Source organism: Maylandia zebra, linkage group LG2 (assembly GCF_041146795.1).
Source record: "Maylandia zebra isolate NMK-2024a linkage group LG2, Mzebra_GT3a, whole genome shotgun sequence".
Lineage (NCBI taxonomy): Eukaryota > Metazoa > Chordata > Actinopteri > Cichliformes > Cichlidae > Maylandia > Maylandia zebra.
In genome coordinates, this window is record NC_135168.1 from 32422412 (window position 1) to 32443032 (window position 20621).

General features: G+C 40.0%; 1 protein-coding gene and 1 long non-coding RNA gene across 2 annotated transcripts; one reads left to right on the forward strand and one right to left on the reverse strand.

Moving 5' to 3' along the window:
• Nucleotides 1–600: 600 nt before the first annotated feature.
• Nucleotides 601–13053, reverse strand: LOC101481778 (endothelin receptor type B). Its single transcript, XM_076891099.1, has 9 exons — nt 12907–13053; nt 9190–9695; nt 7804–7916; nt 7514–7718; nt 4056–4205; nt 3619–3752; nt 3422–3530; nt 3262–3334; nt 601–3159 (listed from the first exon to the last, which is right to left on the reverse strand). The coding sequence occupies exons 2-9, from the start codon at nt 9574–9576 to the stop codon at nt 3053–3055; spliced, it is 1278 nt and encodes a 425-aa protein (XP_076747214.1). The 5' UTR covers nt 9577–9695; nt 12907–13053; the 3' UTR covers nt 601–3052.
• LOC143421520 (uncharacterized) lies at nt 10563–15100 on the forward strand. Its single transcript, XR_013101197.1, has 4 exons — nt 10563–10671; nt 13305–13364; nt 13883–13936; nt 14560–15100. It is a non-coding gene; the product is annotated as an uncharacterized LOC143421520 (long non-coding RNA).
• Nucleotides 15101–20621: the final 5521 nt, after the last annotated feature.

Below are 20621 nucleotides of genomic sequence, written 5' to 3' on the forward strand. Positions count from 1 at the left end.
TATTGGAACTCTCCAAAGTGTCTGGTGTAGGAGCTCAGAAAGTCCTATAAAGTGAATATTATTTTTCTAATCTTTAAATATTTGCCTTGAAGTCCTTGTAAACATGCCAATAGAGGATTTTATGCTTAAATTCTTTAATTAAGTTGTTCCAGGAATCCAGTGCAGCGCCGTCTCCGTTTGACCTCAGGACTCAGCTATGTTGTTTTGTGACAACAGCCAGTTTTGTGAGATTAAAGAGATCTGTAATGTGAACAGTTGTTAAAGATCTTTTTCTCCCATTCTGTCTACAGTAAATCACCACAAGACCTGCTTCTTGGAATCAGCTTCTCTATTTGTCAGCAGTAAAGTCAAGACGTTTCACAAGTTGCCATTTTATGATCTGTGATATCAAATGCAAACCAAATGCAGCTTCTTCTAAGAAAAAGAAAGCATTATGTTTATAAAATCACATTTAAGCTTCTACAAGCTGTTATTGACAGAGAAGACGGGTTGTTTTGTTCACCGTTTTCTACTTTATGTAACATGTTGTATTGTGTCAATTTTTGATGGCATCTCTACTGACCTGTAATGACTCAAACAAAAACCCTCAAACAACACAAGTGCTATAAAATGATATTTATTACTGCATACTAATATAAATGTGATTTCAGACATAAGGGGATATAAACATTTAACTTGATCGTCCAGGTCAAATTACCGACGTGTCTCAGCTTGTTGGTCCCACTTACAAAGGAAACTTACAAAGTTGTACAATCACTTAGATGCAGCTGAAAGCAGGCTCAAAATGGCAAGAAATAGATTTTAATGAGTCACATACTGCATGATCAGCTGACTTGATTGATGTTGTGTCCAGGCGTTAAAATGATAAACATATTTCAGTGTGCTCTATTTCAGTCTTCCAAATGACGGCAAACACGTTGTCTGGATTCTCAGAATACGCACATTTCACGATTACTGAGAACAGTGAAAGCGTTTCTAACCACATCTTAGAAACACTGTACTGAAATTACGCTACATAAAATGGGTTCATCCTAGGCTTTTCTTTATCACTGGACTGAGTGTTATTAATATTGGCACTGTCCCATTTTCTTAAAATGAACTGTAACATGCAATTTTTTCTCCCCAAGTGACAATGTTGTGAATACAGAATAAATGTGTTCCTTCTGATGGGGAGTTTTTATATTAGATTTATATGTGATTATTAAGTGCTTGTATTCACTTTACTTTCAGCGACCTTTATCCTTCTCATTGTGAGATGACGTTAGATTAGATTAGATTTTTCTTCAAAAAGCGTTTTGTTTGTTTCTGTTGGCTGGCATACAAACAGAGACACAGCCACGGGGTAATTAACATGTAATGCACTTGCACATACACAAATGCTGGCAATGACATTGGTCAGTTACACAGGTGACTTTGCAGGCTCTACAAAGACTCACCACAGAAGTCTAGACAGACAAGTTCATGCAGCACGGCCCCTCCCCCCACTAGCAGCTGAACGCATCAACAGACTCTGCAAAGCATCTTAATTTATATCCTGTCTTTCTGAGGAAGTTTGAGAGGTCAGTAAAACTCCTGTTTCAAACACATTTAGTATTACTTAGTTAACACAAACATTAATCTGACTGGCATAAATGTTAGCATTAGCCATTTAACTGTTAGCAGCTAACCCACGTTAGTTGTCTGTTATCATTAAGCTAGCAGCTATGGCTAATAATGAAATATTAACGGTAATTTTGGAGCTAGGCAGCAGATTTTATCAGTCCTGCCTGTCTGTAAAGTTATTGGACTGTTAATTTAACACGAAGGCACAGTTGCTTTTGTAAAAAAACAGTTTCATTTCTCACTGGCAGCCTACTCTTCAACTCTGTTCAGCAACAAAAACGTGGGACTAAGTCGACAGAAGCACAGAAAATGAACAGGGCTGTGGTTCAATCCTTTGCATGAACCAGCATTGTTCTAATATTTTAAAAGAAGTATGCCTATTTTGTCATTTTTTCATCTGCGGTGTTAGAAATAGCATCAGGTATTGAGTATTTTCCTGAGTGTCGGAATTCTAGTATCGCGAAAACCCTACTCAGGACATTACAGCCCAGCCCTGCTTCGACTGTCTGACCCTGGGAGACTAATTTACTGTTTAAAAAAATAGATAATAATGATAATAAGAAGAATATGTGTGCTCCTGGTCACACTCCTCGTTCAAAGCTGCAAGCTCTTCCACTGCAATTTCCCGTTTGGTCTCTGGGTCTGAGCACCCAGCTGTCATTCCTAGTAACGATCCTCAACATAAAAGCTGAGTCTGTTTGAAACAAAAGTCGATGGTTGCTCTCTGCACAAGTTACAGGTCCATGATGCCTCATTTAAGTCATGTCTGACCTCAGCTTTTTATGGGCTGTGTTGTGGAACTTTTTAACCTTCCCTTGTTATGTGAGTTTTTAAATCATTCACTTACATACAGCTTAACCAGCAAATTTCTTTTTCCTTCCCAAAAGCTTTTACATGGCTCAGAAATGTATTACTTAAACAGCTCTCACAAAGCATTTTCAGACTAATTTCCAGCCACAGAAACATTACTGCTCTCCGATAGAGGTGAAATATTTGGCAATAATAACACGTGGACACCTCACGTCTTTAGGTAACACAAGCTCTCCGTGTGCTTTGTGTTGTTTTCTTAGAAAAATAGAAGCTACATTGTAAAATTACTAAGGGTCACAGTTTCCCTCTAGCTTTCCCCGTGAGGTAATAAAGCTTCAACAGGTAGTGTTTTTCAGTGCTTATTCATAGCTACACAAAGTACTAAGGATAAATATGATGGTAAGTTTGCACTCTATATGTAAATAATACTGTACATACATTTACATAGTGGTTTGAATAAACATTCTGTATAAATGCATTTTTAGTGTCACCGAGTTGTCCTCTAGAGAGGCCTCAGCGTAGGAATATGAACGTGTTTATGTAGCATCGGTTTCATCAAAGCTTTTGCATTTACTATTACAGCCTGAGGAGGCACACTTCCATTATTTCATCAGCATTTTGGGGTTGATCTTTGAGTCTTTCAGTCTGCGGCGAGTCCTGTAGAAGTGACTCCAGGTTCCCCTTCTGACTCTGATCTGAAGGCCAGTTTGTTGGTACTGAGACTGCTGTTTGTCCCTGATGGGAGCACTGGTGTGTACAGGAGGAGGTGTGCAATTAGTGTGTTTTCCATTTATGAAGAGCTTGTGTATTTCTGACTGGAACGGGAGCTGGAGCGGTCTAGTCCGTTACCGTGGCATGAGCCCTTCCAGCGTCCTTGGTCATCCAGATGAGATGTTCTGTAACACCAGCAACACAGGCAAGACTACGAAACAGCAAAAAAAAAAAAAAGGTTTAGACTTTTGACAAATAGGTTTTCTTGTAAAACCACATTTGTAATTTTATTGCATACCTGGAAACAGTTTTTAAACTTTTGGCTGACAAAGTAGAGGGCAATCGGGTTAATGCAGGAGTTTATGGAGGCCATGTTGATTCCAATGTAATCCATCACTAACAGGAAACTGACAGATAAAAAAGCCAAGGTTTACATGCAAGACTACAGGAAGGTTCAGAATGGAGAACAATCGCACTGGCTATCTACGTGCCTACCTGAGCAGCTCACAGCGGTCGGGGTCATCCTCCTCATAGATTGTTTTCTTCAGAATACGGCTGAGATGAAGGGGCAGCCAGCAGAAAGCAAAAATCAACACCAAGCAGAACACTGTCTTTGCTACTTCCCTCCTCTGCAGCACACACACACAAAGAAATCAGAGGAACAGTAAGGTGACCATACCCAGCTCTTGATCTAATCACAATTCACAGGTTACTGTAATGTGTGGTGTACAGAAAGAAAATTTTTGCTGTCATTGGTTAGCTGTATTTCACAAACTAATATAAAGATCCACTGTGCCAGTGAATTTAGTCATTAGTTTGAGTGACCAGTACTCTCTGAGAAGAAGTGATTCTTGTAAATTATAGCAGACATCGCCATTGCATAAGCTAATCAGTGTAATGGTTCCCAGCATGGCTGTCATCTGCATCTCTACCTGCTTCATGTGGTCATTGAGTGCGATGCGCATGCCTTTTTTGCGGCTGAGCATCTCACAGGACATGAGAGTGTAGAAGATTCCCGTGCAGACCAGAGGGAAACAGAAATAGAAGCCAAACAGCCACCAGTCCTTCGCTTCCTTGTAGAACTGGGAAAAAAACAAAACAAGGGTACTGGAAAAAATACATATCTATTTTTCAAGATAATGTCATGTTAAACCTGTAAGAGGCAGGTACAGTGCAACTTTGGTCTAAGTACATAAATCCATTTGTATCTCATTTGATCCACAAGTTTCCCAGAACTCTGCGTCATCAACATAATCACTGTTTTCCTGGCCTGTTGTACGTCTTTGGTGGATTAGCTGCGTCTTTGCTAATCTTTGCTTATATGGATAATGTTGATATTGTTGCTGATATTTCAGCTTGAATATTTACTTTGTTAAACCAACATAAAATTGTGTGTATTATATTTTACAGTACTGTGCAAAAGTCTTGAGCCACCCCTCTGTTTTTAAAAAAAAATTTTCCTAGGAAAAGTGGAAATAGGTGAAAACATACATGGAAATACAGCATACAAGGAAAAATACGAGTTTGTAAAATTGCAACAACCTTGAAAGCCAAAACATGACAGAGCCTCCACGGTGTTTTACAGATGCTGCAGACATTGAACTTTTACATACATGCTGATGATGACTTTCTTATTTCTTAAGGACATAATTTTCAGATACGATTCCTCTGACATAGATAATTGGATACATCTTTTTTTTAGGCCAGCCACTTCTTTTGCACCAAAACATGTTTTTGGGAAACACCTTGATGGTGCAGAATATTATTTTAATGCAAACATTATTTGGCTTCAAAAACTTTGATGTGTTTTTCTGTTTTTTTCTTTTTTAATTCAGCTCAAGAAATGAGAACAAATAATGTGGTTTTTATGACAGGCTGCATTTAAAAAAGTGCCTAACGATACAATTTAAACTGTTTTTTTGCCAAGTTGACTGTTATGTGTAGACAACATTTACTCATCCCTCATAGATTAATGTTAAGCAGTTTAACAAATGAAAAAACAAAGGGAAAAAAAGATCCTCTAAAAATGTTTAGGCACAAGGACCGGACTAAAAATGTGTGATGATGCAGGCGATGTCCAAACTAAATAAAAACTTTGAAAGACCTTCAGAAAGCCTGGAGGACTTAAAAAAAATAACAGAAACTCTGGTTTCCTGGAGATTGTAAAGAAATGAGGAGTGGCTTATGACTAATAAACAGTACCTTGATTCATAGCAATAATCAGCTTAAATCTGACTATTGATCAAAGCTGACATTGTAGGTTTATAAGATAATTCAAATCCTGATGACACATTAAAAGCCAGCTTCCTGCTTTGTTTCCACTGAACTGTGTGGTTCCTTCCTTCAGATTTAAAAGAATCAAAATATCTTTGTGATTTTGATCCTGCTTTATCAATGAACTGTGAAAAAGTAATTTGACATGTTTTGCCTGCAGTGTGTTGTATTGCATTTCTTTGCTGTCACTAATAACTTACTGGCAGAGTGATAAAAGGAACCTGATTAAAGAAACACTCTAATTGTATCATTGCTGTCCAGGCGCTTTACTTTGAAGAGAACCATTCTGTTGACATTTGCACTCGAAAGTAACATCAGGTGCAAGCTGAATAGAATCCAAGGGGTTTATTCCCCCTCAGCCCAATCCTAACAGATCCAAATCAACATGCTGGATAACTTTGACCATGTGTTTGTGGGAAAGTTTAATAATCCCTATCAAACATTTTGAATTGATACATAACTCCTCTCTGCCAAACTGAAGTTGTTTAGATCATATATCTCAGAAAGATGTAAGTATCCAGCTGTTTGGAGTTTTTCCATTTTGCTGGTTTTCATATTTTCTCAGCTAAGGCGGAGGTTCAGACGGCAGACAAATTAAAGGAAAAATCTGAACCTTTGACCCAGCAGCATCAAACATTTTAGTCCTGACGGGAGAGGTCACTTCCTCTCTGATCAGCTGCAGCAGTTTCACCTATCTGCAGAGGGGTCGTCGTGTGATTTGATGAGTTTATAATAATGTGAATCACCAATGACGAGGCACACTGAAACTGTTCTAGAAGCACATGGTGGCCCATCGCCTAACTTAGATATTGTGTGTTGTTCTTCTTCTTTAAACTGCCACCCTGTCTGTAATTGTTGGCAGGATTATTCAAAGACTAACAAACTCGATTTTATGAACGTCGGTGCAAAAGGACAAAGGACATGGTGGAAAGAAGAAGCTATTTTAGTTTAGCGCAGATCCCGATCGCTTTCTTTAAAAAAATTACAAAACAGGACAGTGGATTTTTTTCCACTTTTGGTGTAGACCACTGATGTAAGTGGGAATAATGTGCAGCTGCAAGTTAATGTAGCCCACGGGAGGCTTTAATAAGCGAACAGGAGTTCTGTGAGGTACATCCACAACGTTTCAAGAAGGTACCTACATCATTTTAAGCTCTTTCTGCTATAAATTAGGTTCAGCCTGGAATCTAACTCTTACCACATTCTTGCCAACAAATATTACACACGACTTCCCCGGGCAAACTGATGTTCTGTGATCAACACATGGAGCTGTGCTGATGCATTTCTTCGATTTACAACAGTTTAGTTTTTCTGTACTGAAGGCAAAATGCCTGAGACATGTTGTTGTTTCTACACTTCGTATTTCTCAGGCTGTTTATCATCTGTTTTGCGAACTCATGGTATAAATTATAATGTTATGACACCCTTAGTTTAGCATATCTCAAATTTATTCTGTTTATAGCAAAACACTAGTCACCTTTAATTTAATTCAGTTTTATTTATATAGCACCAAATCGCAATAATAGTTGTCTCAAGGCTCCTTATATTGTAAGATAAAGATCCTACAATAATACAGAGAAAACTATCCAACAATCACATGACCTCCTCTGAGCAAAGCACTTGGTGACAGTGGGGTGAAAAAACTCCCGTTAACAGGAAGAAACCTCCAGTAGAACCAGGCTCAGGGAGCCATCTGCAGTTACTGGCTGGGGGTGAGGGGAGGAAGAGCTTGTATGTTATTTATTGTGTTAAGTGTCCTGCATTTTAATGAGAATGTCATCATTGCCAGTTGTTAGCCCAGTGTTTAAGTGATTTTTAGAGAATGCTATCAAGCTGACAGCCCAAATTAACATGGTGGACAACGTGATCATGTTGCAGAAATAAGAGTATAGGCCAAAATGTAGAAGAGTTTAACAATATCTTGTTAATTTCTGTGCACAGTGATGAAAATTGGGAAACCGAAGGTAGCAAAGGACACCTTTTTGCAACAACTAACACCTTATGACCTTAATACATTTATATAAAAAGTACTTGTGCAGTTTTTCCACCTCATACTGGTGACCTCTACATTGTGATGCTGTAAATTTTGACTTGACTGTGACAATCTGGTGGTTACCTTCATAAAGCTTGTGGTCTGTTCTGGATGCAACAGGCAAACCCTCAGCTTGGTGCCTCTGTATGGTATCTCCAACATGTCGAATGCGAGCGCCTCGGGAACTGCCAGCACCACAGCAAGCAGCCAGATCAGTGTCACCTCCACAGCTTTCCACAGTGGGATTCCCATCCCTTTCACCCTGCTCCATGATGTCACTGCATGGTAGCTATAAACAGAGACATCCATTAGCTGCTTTTAATACTAACACTTGTCAGTGTCTATGTATGTGTGTGGAGTAGTGGTGTACTCACCGGTCAATACTGAGTGCGCACAAGCTGAGGACGGTGATTCCCACCGACGCTTTCTGGATGAACGGCATCAGCTTACAGACGTACACGCCAAATGGCCAGTCCTCGGCTAACAGCTGCAGGAAAAAGAGACGGAGAGGAGAGAGTTTTGTAAATGTAAGAAGTTCACCTGTGTAAACATGCGGGCAGACCTCTTTGAGGTCCATTTAGGGGTCCTTCTTTCCTCGTGTCTTCTTTCATTAATACAGCTTCTAATGCCAAAAGCAACAACAGCATGTTCCTCGTGACTGCCAAGTCCATCTCCCAGGGGCAATAAGTTCTGCTCAGGGTCAGGACAGCATGTGTAACAACAAATTATGGCCACACATCTGAATATCAGAAGGGACTTTATATTTTTCAGCTGCTCACAGCAATCTGTACTGTTCGCTAATCTATCAGAGGTTGTAAAGCCTTCGCACTCTAAATGTTTCTTCATTAAATCAAAAAGTTGAAATGCATCTTAATACTCCCACAAAAAAGTTTCAAATATTGTTTTTTGGTTTAATAAGCTCTTGCAGGCTGGGATTGTCTGGCTGCACTAAAATCTCTGACCATTGGATAGTGCAAGTGAATAAAGTCCTTTCTATGAAAATCCTAGCATAACACTTTACATCTGCCTTTTTATGGGTTTGACAATCCCTTGAAGTTTTAGGTAGACAAGTCTCCAACATCAAATCTTACAAAGCAATAAATAAACCTGATTTATTTATTCAATTCAATTCAATTTTATTTATATAGCGCCAAATCACAACAAAAGTTGCCTCAAGGCAACTTTTGATACAGAGATAGATACAGAGAAAAACCCAACAATCATATGACCCCCTATGAGCAAGCACTTTGGCGACAGTGGGAAGGAAAAACTCCCTTTTAACAGGAAGAAACCTCCGGCAGAAAAAATTACAATTATCAGGTTTACATTTTAGGCAATGTAAACTGCTTTAGCTTGAAGTAATACTAAAGTAAAATACAAGATGCATCCTCAGCTTTGGTAATAAACTGAATCAATATTAAGTTTCTACATATTGTGTAAGTCAGCTAAATTATTTAATGAAGACTTTGTCATGCGAAACTTTCACTTGTATTAACAGTGAATTGAATTTTATTCAAAGATATAACTGTGTGATTTTAACACAGCAAACAGTTTCTGAATTAGAGACCTGAGAGACAGAGATCACATTAAAGTGACAAACTCCAAAATGAAGCCACAAAAAACAACAGACAAACAGACTCATAGCTGGCAGAGGGGTAATCCAGCAACCAGTGGGTAATGTAGCTATGTCCATCTTTTATGTACAGTCGATGTTAAACTATGAGAAGAATCATAAAGACACATAGTATAAATCTGGTTACCTTGTACACATTGATGGGGATGGCGATGACAATATATAACAGGTCTCCCAGTGCCAAGCTGCCAATGAGTACATTGGGTCCATTCCTCATACATTTGTTCTTATATATGATCCTGAGCAGTGTTGAGTTGCCAATGATTCCCACGACAAAGATCAGGCAGGATATGATGGTGTTCACATATTTGAAGGTTTGCTTGATCTCCGTGGGGTTTATGCACATGGGGGGGTGCGAGCTCCGTGGTCGGCCCGGCTGCGAGGGTGGAAGAACAACTGATGCGTTGTTGTTGCCGGGTTCTAAAGCTTCAAGCCCACTTTGGGAGTCACGGACGAACCTGGAGGCTGCAGCCTCCGCAACCATCAGAAGACACAGCAGTGTGATGGCCCTCATCTTCACAGAAGCCTCACCCAAAGGTGCACAGAAGTAAGAAAACAAACACTTAAGGCACACACACGCATCCACCCACTGGGTCTTGCTCCACAGCTGGCAACGTCTGAGTCCAAGTTGTCCTGCAGAGAAAATAGTTCAACCATCAAAACAGAAAACTTGCTGCATGTGTGAAATGAAGACAAGCCTTCCAGAATGCATGCTGAAGTGAAAACCAGCAACGATGGTGAGTTCACCGCTTTGGCCTAAAGTATTTCTAACAAATGTTAGATTCTCAGGGCGCATAAAAAGATATTTATGGTTTGAAGAGGATGACTTTTGATTCATCTAGAACGCCAAAAGCACGTCTGTGTTTTTGTTTACCCTATAAAATATGTACTTGTTGCTGATCCTGTGATTTTTCAACTTGGGGTTCACATTTACAGTTCTGTACCAAATAATTATAAAAATAACTACTGAATGGATTATTAAAAAGTTTATTACATATAATAATGCCCCTCTGAGCATGACCAACATCACCAGGTGCAAATTTAAATTTCTCCTGTGCTTTGGTTTATGGTGAAAATTCTTTTTTTGAAGAAATTAAAAAAAAGAAACCCGTTTAACAATCTCAGCGACCCCTGCAGTATGTTCATGGATCAACTAAGAGCAAAATCATCCCCACACCATTGAGCCAGCCTATTGTCGCTCGATCCAGTAATTATAAAACAAAGCAAACATTTCAAGCACAATCCTGAGTAAGCAATTTGCTCTTGAATCAACAGGCGTCACAATATATTTAACTGAGTACATGTGCACGTATATTAAACACATCATCAAAGCAGCGTTTTTATGCGATGAAAAAGAAGCTGTAAAATAAAGGCTGGTGAACAAAGGGAGCAGGAGGGATGAAATATTGATGAAAACAGTGTTTGTGTGTCCCGTGCGCTCTAACATTGATTCTTTCTTTCACTCATAGAGGACTCTAACTTGGCTATGAGCCCTCTCAAGAATCATGCCCCCCCCACCACACACACACCCTCAGAATGGCCTGGAGCATGGAGGGATAAATGGGCTGATTGACGAATACAACCGCGTCTATAGAGACATGCTATCGGGGTGAAGACGTACACACACGCTCACACACCACACAGACACACTCACACACACATGGGTACAATCTTCATCTTGGCGCAGATGAGCAAACCTCTTTGACATGATGGTTTGGAAAGGCAACAATTTGCGGACACACAGGGTTACTTTTAAATAATCATGTCAGAATACACTTGCATTTGCAAAATTTAATGCAGTTGCACTAAAAGAAGCAACATACGCTTGAGCGCATGCACACACACACACTCGCTCAAAGACAACTGCTATTCATAAATGCATTTGACTGAAAAACACTAGTTGGTTCTGTTCTCACACACAAAGACAGAAAATCACATGGGTCAACTCACACACATATCACAAGAAATCAGTTTTGAAAAATGTGGCCATCGTCCAAACGTATGTCTCGGTCATGTGAATGATGCCTTTGTGTTGTGTAACATGGCAGCTCATTAGGCTATGTTAGAGCAGAATTGTCTGATTTAATTGGAAACCTGAGTTTTAACTGGCCCGATCCTCTTAATCTAATAGATTTGGCTTTAGAGACCATCTCCAACCTTTAGCTCTGCTGGCTCCACATCTGAAGAGGTTGAGAGAGAGGGAGGGGGAATGTTGGCAACCAGCTGAGCAGCAGTGGAAGGGATATTGCGGTGGTCAGATAGTGTATGCCTGTGCGTGGGGGCTGAAGGTGGGAGCGCAGAGAAGTGTTGAAAACTGTGTTTTTAAAAACAATGAAATGCAGGAAGACACAAGAGGCCAGGACAGGAGAAAACTGACAACTTGATCTACCGTACAATTTGGAAGGACAATAAAATAGGGAGGAATGCACAGGAAAGGGAGAGCCAGAATGAAGGAGGGGGGTATCTGAGCTACAATGAAGAAGAGGGCAGAAGTCATGAGAGTGACCTCAAAGTAAGAGATGGCAGGAAGATTTTAGGAAGCATTTATCCTCAGCATAAATTTCCAGGATGTCCATGATGTGAGGAAATGACATCAAACTGTCTTAATTTTCTTGGATCTTCACATTCTGAATTATCCGAGCAGCACACAATAAATGTGACTGTTGAAAGCAACATGTGGTTTTCATCCCAAGCTGTGGAAAGGAGGTGGCTTCATTTTATCATAAATTTTATAGCGCTGGCTAGATAATTAGTTGGCAATAAAAGTGCAACAATCAGATAAAGCTTCGCATGCCTTTATGACTGAAATGATTCCCTGCGGCAGAATACAGCCGCTGAAAGTTATGTATTTTTTTTTAAAAGTGAGAACACAGTGCGCATAAACCTGAAAACTGTATTTTTAGACAAAAAGCTTGGGAGCTTGTATATCCGAGCAAACAAATCCCGCATAAGTAAAGTTTATGGGAATATTTGTTGAACATCGTCACGTTGTCACTGCTGTTTAGAAGCGCAATGTCTAAAATCATGTGCACATCATCACAGTGCCGTTTTACATGGCTGTGAGGGGATAAAAACCAATGCTTCCAAATGTTTCCAAATCCACCGAACCTGAATTTAGGTAATAGTTAAACAGCCTCCTTTAAAAAAAAAAAAAATCCCTATTAAAGTGTTAAATGTTTCTCCGACAGTGCCCTGCAGGATCTCCAGGGTGAAAAGATCCGATAAATCCTCTCTAGCAAGAAGGAAAAGCTCTTCAAAGCTTTACTCTTTTGATGGTGTTGTGATGCATTCATGCCACACATTTTAAAGACAAAGCCTGCGCGCTTGCAGGTTCTGGAAGCGACAAAGGTCGCAGCCTGAGATCAGCTGGTGATGCGGCGCACAAGCCGCTCGTTTTCAGCTCTGCAGCTGTCCGAAAACTACACGATCATGCAGGAGCATCAGAGGGCAGGCTGAAAGTAGGTTAAAGCATTCATCAAGTCCGGCACAAAGGACTGAATGGGGTTCAAAGCAGTAAATATAAAACTCTATGACATGGCAACAAAACATATTTGGCATGCAAAGTGCAAACTTCAAAAAGCCCGGAGAATGCAGTAGCAGACGCACAAGAGCAGTTAATATATACACAAAACTGCAGATAGATAGATAGATAGATAGATAGATAGATAGATAGATAGATAGATAGATAGATAGATAGATAGATAGATAGATAGATAGATAGATAGATAGATAGATAGATAGATTGGAGTCTAGTATAACATAACATACATTTGTTGTTGCCTCTCCATATTTAAATTGAATCAAATGTTAATTATTAAATTAATACCAGCTTCACTCGACTTACCGGACCGCGCTGTTATGATGTGCTCAAACTCAACGTTTTAGATCAATATTCCTCTGATTGGCCCGAAGCTGTTTGTGTGAGTTCCTGGCGTTCAGAGTTCACACCGTGCTTAGCTGTGCGTAAAACCTCCCCTCCCTGCTCCGCCTGCGCTCTGAGCAGCCTCCCGACAAGTCGAGGGGGTTAAATACCCAAGCCGGGAGGTTGCGAAAGCAGCCAATCAGACACAGCCATCCTTTCCATTGTGTTGTCAGGATGAATGCAGGAAGACTTTAGAAATACATCTTTTCAATACTGCAGATGAAAAGCTTATCGGATTGTTCCCGCAAAATAATAAATGTGTAATATATGACCTTTCCTTTGCTGTTTGCTTGTTTTATGGGAATCTTTTTTGCCTTCAGCCGTTCTCCACTGATGAGCCTCTTCAGAATCATCGACTCCATCTCCAGGGGAAAACTGAGGTGGGTTGCACCAAATATATCTCAGTTATTAAAACACTGATTCACCTGGACCACCTATGGGAAGCCTCATTCATCCATTCAAAAACACACTGATTTTTTTTTTTTTAAAGATAACATTCATCCACACACTCACACTCCAATGGTTGTATCAGGGGAAACTTGCCTTTCTTCCACATGCAGGCTAGAGGAACCAGGGACTTAACCACCAACCTTTCGCCACAGCTGCCCCCGTGAAATCTTTTATCATTACTTTAACTGCTGTATTATGATCATTTCCCCCAAAATGGGTCAAATAAAGAACGTATTATTTATCTTACTGCCCACATGACTGAAAGATGATTACACACAAAATGAAAATATTCACATGATTTATTCAAATGGAGGAAGTTAGCGTTGTAACTGAACTCGGCTATTGAGGGTGGGCAGTTGCAACAGTGACACATATGCTGTTACAAAAATGTATCCTATGTTTATGATATGACTGCATGCATGACTCTAATATGGAAACATCTTTACAGGCTGCAGGATCAGAGGGTTTCACATCTGCCTTTTGCTGTTACTCTAACCTGCAGGTGTGAACTTAACACTTGTTTTTATTGCATGCATTGTTGTTACTTTGATGACTAAGTGCTGTTTAGGTATTCAAAAGGTGCAACACATGCATTATCAAACAAACACAAACACACTGTGTGCTTTCATTTTTTAACAATCTTAGAGTTTAACAATTCAAAACATACAATAACAATAAAATCATTTCTCTTTGTAACAAATGCATGCTTGCACACTTACCCTCTGCATGTGTGAATCCTTCACAACACACACACACACACACACACACACACACACACACACACACACACACACACACACACACACACACACACACACACACACAAAACAAAGGACCTTTCTGTGGAGTCTGTTTAATGGCACCCATCCCCTGCTCTATTTTGGGACGCGACTATTCCTGGTGCATCATTATTGTCATTACCACAGCCTCAAATTATTAAACCATTAACAGACATTATCACCATTACACACTCCTTAATGCAGCATTGCTCTGCACCTGTGTGTGCTTGAGGAGACGGAGGAACCGAAGAGAGGATGTGTTGTTGTGCTTCTAGAGAATTTGGCCTTGGCAGATGCACACAGGCACTTTTTAAAGCTCTTCCTTCTTCCTCCTCCTCTACCACAGGAAGCCACCAAACTCTGAAATTGGAAAGCAGCAAATACGACAGCTCTTCAAGTTGGAGTCTATTTTGTTTTCTACTCAAGAAAGAACAGAGGTTGCAAAAAGACAATAGAGGAAGACAATGATTGATCTTCATGTGTGAGTTAAGTTTCCATGGCTCCACCTTCAGGCTGATGTCCAGTGGGAGGAACCTGATGAGCATTTGTTGGATATGATGTTTCTTGCTGCACAATAAGCCTCCTGGGGCAAAACTCATCCCCAAACTTATTAAGACTCTTTAAAAAAACAAACAAACAAACCCCTCACATCATTGCTGAAGTTTTTCTGCCGCTTAATTTCTTTTCACCCATCTGAGCTATTTTTTTCCTGAAGGCACACAAGTGCACAGTTCATTCTTCTTTCTTCAGCTGTAATGTGATAAATCCAATTTCAACACATCATGTTCCGCTTCCAGAAAAAGCACAAAAAGAATCGTTCTTGTATCTTTCATTTATGCCTGCTCAACCTCTTGAACTCTGGAGTTTTTTAAACTTTGAAAATAAAGCCACACTTCTTCATAATGCCACAGCACCATTACTCCATCACTTTGTAAATAAGGTCTTCCCGCAAACTCAGAGACGTTTGACGTCTTTTTGTAATGAGTTATGTTAACTGAAAACAAATATCTGTGGGTTTGAACAATGCTTGGTCACGCAACATTAGTTTTTAACAATTGATATCACCGAGTTCATATGGTTAAAAAACTTAAGGGGTGCTGGATCTAACCTGATGAAACATGACGAGTTTATCCAGCAGACAGGACTGTTTTAACCTGGCACCATCTCTTTTTTTCCCTTTACCGCTTATCCGATCTTGACTGTGGTGGGGCTGGAGGTTATCCCAGTTTACCTTTGGGAAAAGGTGGGGTGCAAATTGGAAAGGTTGCTAGTCAAGGCTTCTGGCACCACCTCAAATAACATCAAAAACTCAAGAAGACTCTGGAGATTCTTTGTGTCAAATTTTGGCTTTGTATCTGATAAAATGAATGATGAGCACTGCAATATGAAATCCTGCACTGGCAGAAAAATGGAATGAACTTGATGACTGATTACATTTTTGTTGATGTGAATATCTGAAAGAGAAGTCTTTCTAGGGTGTAGCTAACCTGACAATTTGCATAATGGGAGAATATGTAAAATTTACTGGTTAACAATACTGGCCAGCACCAGCAGCTCAAATTAATCTCTTCGTGTAGGCTCGTGGAAACATGACTTTTGACATAAATCTAGAGAGGCCAAGCAGCACGAACAGTGAATGCACCATCTTCTTCTAAATGTGAAGACAAATGGAGGCTAAATGTTTCTTTTCGCTAAACTAAAACTTAATATGTGCTTATGAAAACTTACAATATATTTTATTTTGATCTGATTTTAAAACAGAAAATATGAAGACAGTAAAATCAGGTTTTAGTGGCAATATACATGCATACACCAGCAAAAAGAAACTTCCCAAACCAATACCATCCATCCTCTGCTCAACAGGGAAACATAGCACAACTGTACATAGATATAAGTACAAGTTATTCTGATACGTCAACACTTGATACGTCAACACACAAATGCTGGAAGAACCATCACCTTCAGATGACAGGAAATTGGTTAGGATGCTCAGAAACAACACAGGAACCACCATGAAATATGAACTCCTGAAACACCAGTCTCACTGCCCACAGTGAAGTAAAACATCGCCAAACACTCAAAGAGGCTGATTAAGAAAGAAGCACCCACTCGAAAATCAACACCTTCAAGCTCAAATGGCTCACATGGACAAGCTATGGTCAGACAAGACAAAGATTAAGCTAGCTGGTCACAATGAATGGTTGAGCTGGTTTTTATATAGCATGTCTCTTCTTTACTTGTGTTCACAGTAGTAAAGGTTTTCAAACCTAAGAAACTGTACCAACTATCAAGCATGCTGGTGGTACCATCATGCTCTGGAGCTTTCTTGCAGCCAGTGCTAATGCTGCATTGAACAAGGTGAATGAAATAATGAAGACATTCTTCAACTTCACCTTAAATCAACAGCTAGATGGTTGAAAGTTGGACACAATTATATGTTCCAACAGAACAAGGATCCCAAAATCCCAAATCCACTGCTGGAGACAAATAACATTCACATGGCCAATTTATAACACTTAACCCAGCATGCATGACTCTGAATTATGAGGGGCAGCGTGATCTCCCAAAGGAAACCCACAGGGAGAACATGCAAACCCAACACAAAAAGGCTCCAGTCAACCAGGAGGTTTGGATTAGAAGAAGTCCTGCTGTGAGGTGACAACGCTAACCAAAAAGGCAAACATCTCATTCTGTTTGCATCTTATTGTGACGTTTACACCTTATATACAGTTTTTGCAACCGTGAGAATAGCCTGCAGGACAAAATCATCAGGGGATTGCATGCAGTTTTGCTTGTCCTGTTTCAGCTCACTTGCTACCGTCAGCTTTCACTGATAATAAGAACATAAAGTACTGCCAAATGCCAGAACTGCTCTTTTTACAACATCGAGCCGTCCTCTATTGGTGTGCTGCTGTGATGTGGAACATAGCAACCTTAAAATGCATCCCTCTGGCTCTTGCTGTTGTATCATTCAGGTGTTAATGGAGAGATATTTTTTCAGTGGTGAGTATTAAAAGTTCTGTTTTACACGCTAATCATTTTTAAGGAGGGGGTGCCTTTTTGAAGGTAGATTGAAATAAAGAGGAAAGGCTAAGAGGAAAGTTCCTTGAACTAGTGGTCAGACTACACTATGTGCTGTAAGTCAGCGGTGCCCAACCCCCGGGTGAGTCGTTTGGTACCGGGCCGCGAGAGTTGAGGCTCAGGTGTGAAATTTATGGTTTCGGGGGTTTTATCAGTTTTTATTGTTATTTTTTTATCGTCGTTTATCGTTAAGTCGGTTTCCCTGGGTCTTTTCCCGTGTGTTATGAATAAACCTCCAGTTTTTTTGGTACCGGTACTGGTTTTATTTTGTTGTATTTATCCGCGACACCTTAAAGGCGTCTGTGAAAATAATGTCGGACATAAACGGGTCTGTGGCACAAAAAAGGCTGTAAGTTATAAGGAAGAAAGTTATCAGATAAAGTGTCTCATTCCTTTTGTTTCTAGACAAAGTAGCTCAATCTGATGATTTTTGGTAACTTTTACAGAAAGATCCAATTTCTGTGGTTCTTCTCCTAAGGTCCAGAGATTCCAAAAAATCTATTTTCTTTTCTTGGTATCTTTCACTAAAATGATGCTAAAACCCCAAAACATCTCTGTTCTGCAGAGTTTAGCTGTTTGCCACTGGAGTGGTGACAGGAAATGAGGGAGAACATTGTGCTCAAAGAATAGTGAATATTTGGATGCATAATACTCTCCATGTTCTCCAAATGTGTGAACAGGGTACAGTTGGTACTGCGTGTCTTTACTATAGTGCTGACAAAATAATGGTTCATTGTTTACTCTATTCAGCTGAGCTAGCTCCGGATGGATTGGATATTTGTGAGGGGAAACAAAGATTTAGAGCACAGCTGAACTCAATCTTTCAGTGACCAGACAGACTTAAATCTCAGGGGACAATAGCCATTTTTGCTTTGGCTTGATGGAGCTAGAACTGTATATGAGTGATGAAGTTGAATAGGTGGAGTTTGGATTCCACAGGAAGATTGCCACATTAGGATGCTGGAAATTAAACAGCATTGTTAGGCCTCCTCGCCAGACTTCACTCATCACTGTTGCTAAAGCTGCAAAGAACTCGTGTTGGTCCACTGTCTCAGGATTGCATATTCCTGCCCTTGCATCAAGTCCAAGTTATCCTTTGTTCAACAGTGCTGTGGTGCAGAAGGACCTGTCTGTTTTATGGAAGTACTGGTTTTCCAATATAAGTACAAATCATCCTGAAGATGGAACAATGGACGCTGTGTACAACTGAGAGATGAGTTGGATTTACAGTTACTCTGGTTTTGACTGTTTTTAAACATTTTGGTTTGAAAAAAATAAATAAAGGGAGGATCCATTCATATAGGAAATTATCCATGAGTCCCCTTTTAGGGTGGCAGCATAAATCCTAAAGCATTTTTCAGATTTCTTGTAGAACAGACCTATGACAAGAATTGCATAATTTTCCTTATTTTGTCCATCATTTTGACATAATAGTGGACACTACAACAACAAATGGTACATTACCCTCAGAAGACAACATAAATGCATAGTGGGATTAAAAGGCATGAAGGGAAAATGAGAGAAAAGGTGCTTAGTGCTTTGTGGACTATCTGGAAACACATTGTCTGGTCTGTTTTCAGGGCTTCTGGAGTAGCCAGTTGATATTTGAGCAAAAGTACTCAATTACAAGCAAAACTATGAAGAGAACCCCCCCCCCCCCCCCACACACACACACACACAAAAACCCAACCCCCCCCCCAGAAAAAAGAACAACAACAACAATCTGCCATTGAAATTGGCACCAGCTGTTTAAAGATTCTCGATATTTAAATACAGAAACTGTTCTACCTTGGGAAGAGCCAAGGCCTATAGCAGTATAATTCAGCGATGGCGAAGGATGAAGGTGATAAATCCTAAGACAAATTGTGAGATGGATTGACTGATCAGTTTGCCGTTGGACTTAAAGATGAGCTTTGGCTCTGAAATAATCCTAAAAATACAGCTTTAGACTGACAGGATCAGGGGATGAGTTGAGCAGAAGGTGCACATGGTCCTGCCAAAGACAGCACCATTAACACTCTAATAGTTTCTCTTCTGCACGCTGCTGCTTCTGTAGCAAGATACCACTTGGCAGGAGAGAGAAGAACAGTAGGCAATATATTAGAGAGAAATCTCTTCATTGAGCTTGGAATTTATTCTTTAATGAAATCCAAACCAGCTCTGTGATTTTGTTTTCTCTCTTACGAATAAAGAAAATACCGCTGGATATCAAATGTACGGAAGACTGAGAAAATTGCAGCATTACTCAGTAGGTGATTTTCCCAGGGATACAACCTGAACGATTTGTCATGAATTTCTTAGAGTGTTGGATGATGAGATCTCTGTGCCAAATATTTACCAGAAAATTACGTTTTATGATAACTGCAGTTTTCCGGTAAATATTTGAGTAAGGTTGGAAATTGTCATATAGTTGGTGCAGAGGAAAAGTACATCTGGTAGCAATCTGTTTTGCAGCTCTGTATTACGTTTAGTGTATAGCTGGGCCTAGGCATGTGTGCATTAGCACTGACGAGAGGGTTATCACAGGGCTATTATGAAAATCCCCCCTCCCTGCTCTGTCCACACCCGTCTGCTGTAATTTTCAGAAACGTGTACAAATTTGATTGATGATGTGAGAAATGGGAAAAGGTACCTTACACTGTACAAAGTTTCTTCTTCTTTTTTTAATTTTTGAAGCCTTTCCAATTAGTAGCTCAGTGATAACCCCAAAGCCACACTATGCACACATGTTGTAACCCTCCCTCAGTACGTGAACAATTCCCACCAGCCCCTGGCTGGTTCTACCCTTGGGAACAGGAACAGTGACTTCCAGATGACATCAACATCTAGGAAACCTGCTGCACGCATCCGATTTATTATTGAATAAGCAACGTTTGCAGTGCTGGCTTCGGGGCAAAGGGTCTATTTAGCAACAACATAACAGTACGAGATAGCTAGTGTCAGAGTCAGGATAGGTGGGTACTTCCTTTCCGCTAAGGCCCTGTGCAGGAAACATCTGATACACAAAGACAGCATCAGGGATGCTGATAACTTCAAGGGCTTGAATGTTTCTTGTTCAGTAGTTCTCAGTTTGGAACAATAGCTTGCAGAATAATTTAAACGTGCATGACAGATTTAGAAGTTCTGTAACTGAAAACCTCAATAAGCTGGCATGTGAACTTAATAAATCTGACCTTCCCTGATAAGCTTGGTTCCCTTATTGGACTAATTTTATGGGAAAGATTTGGGATAGATCTTCTGCAAAAAATCCCCAGCATGTGACTTTTATCCCTGCAAACATGGTTAAAACAGCAACAATGTCTTCCCAGTCAAAACTGGTCAGCTAAC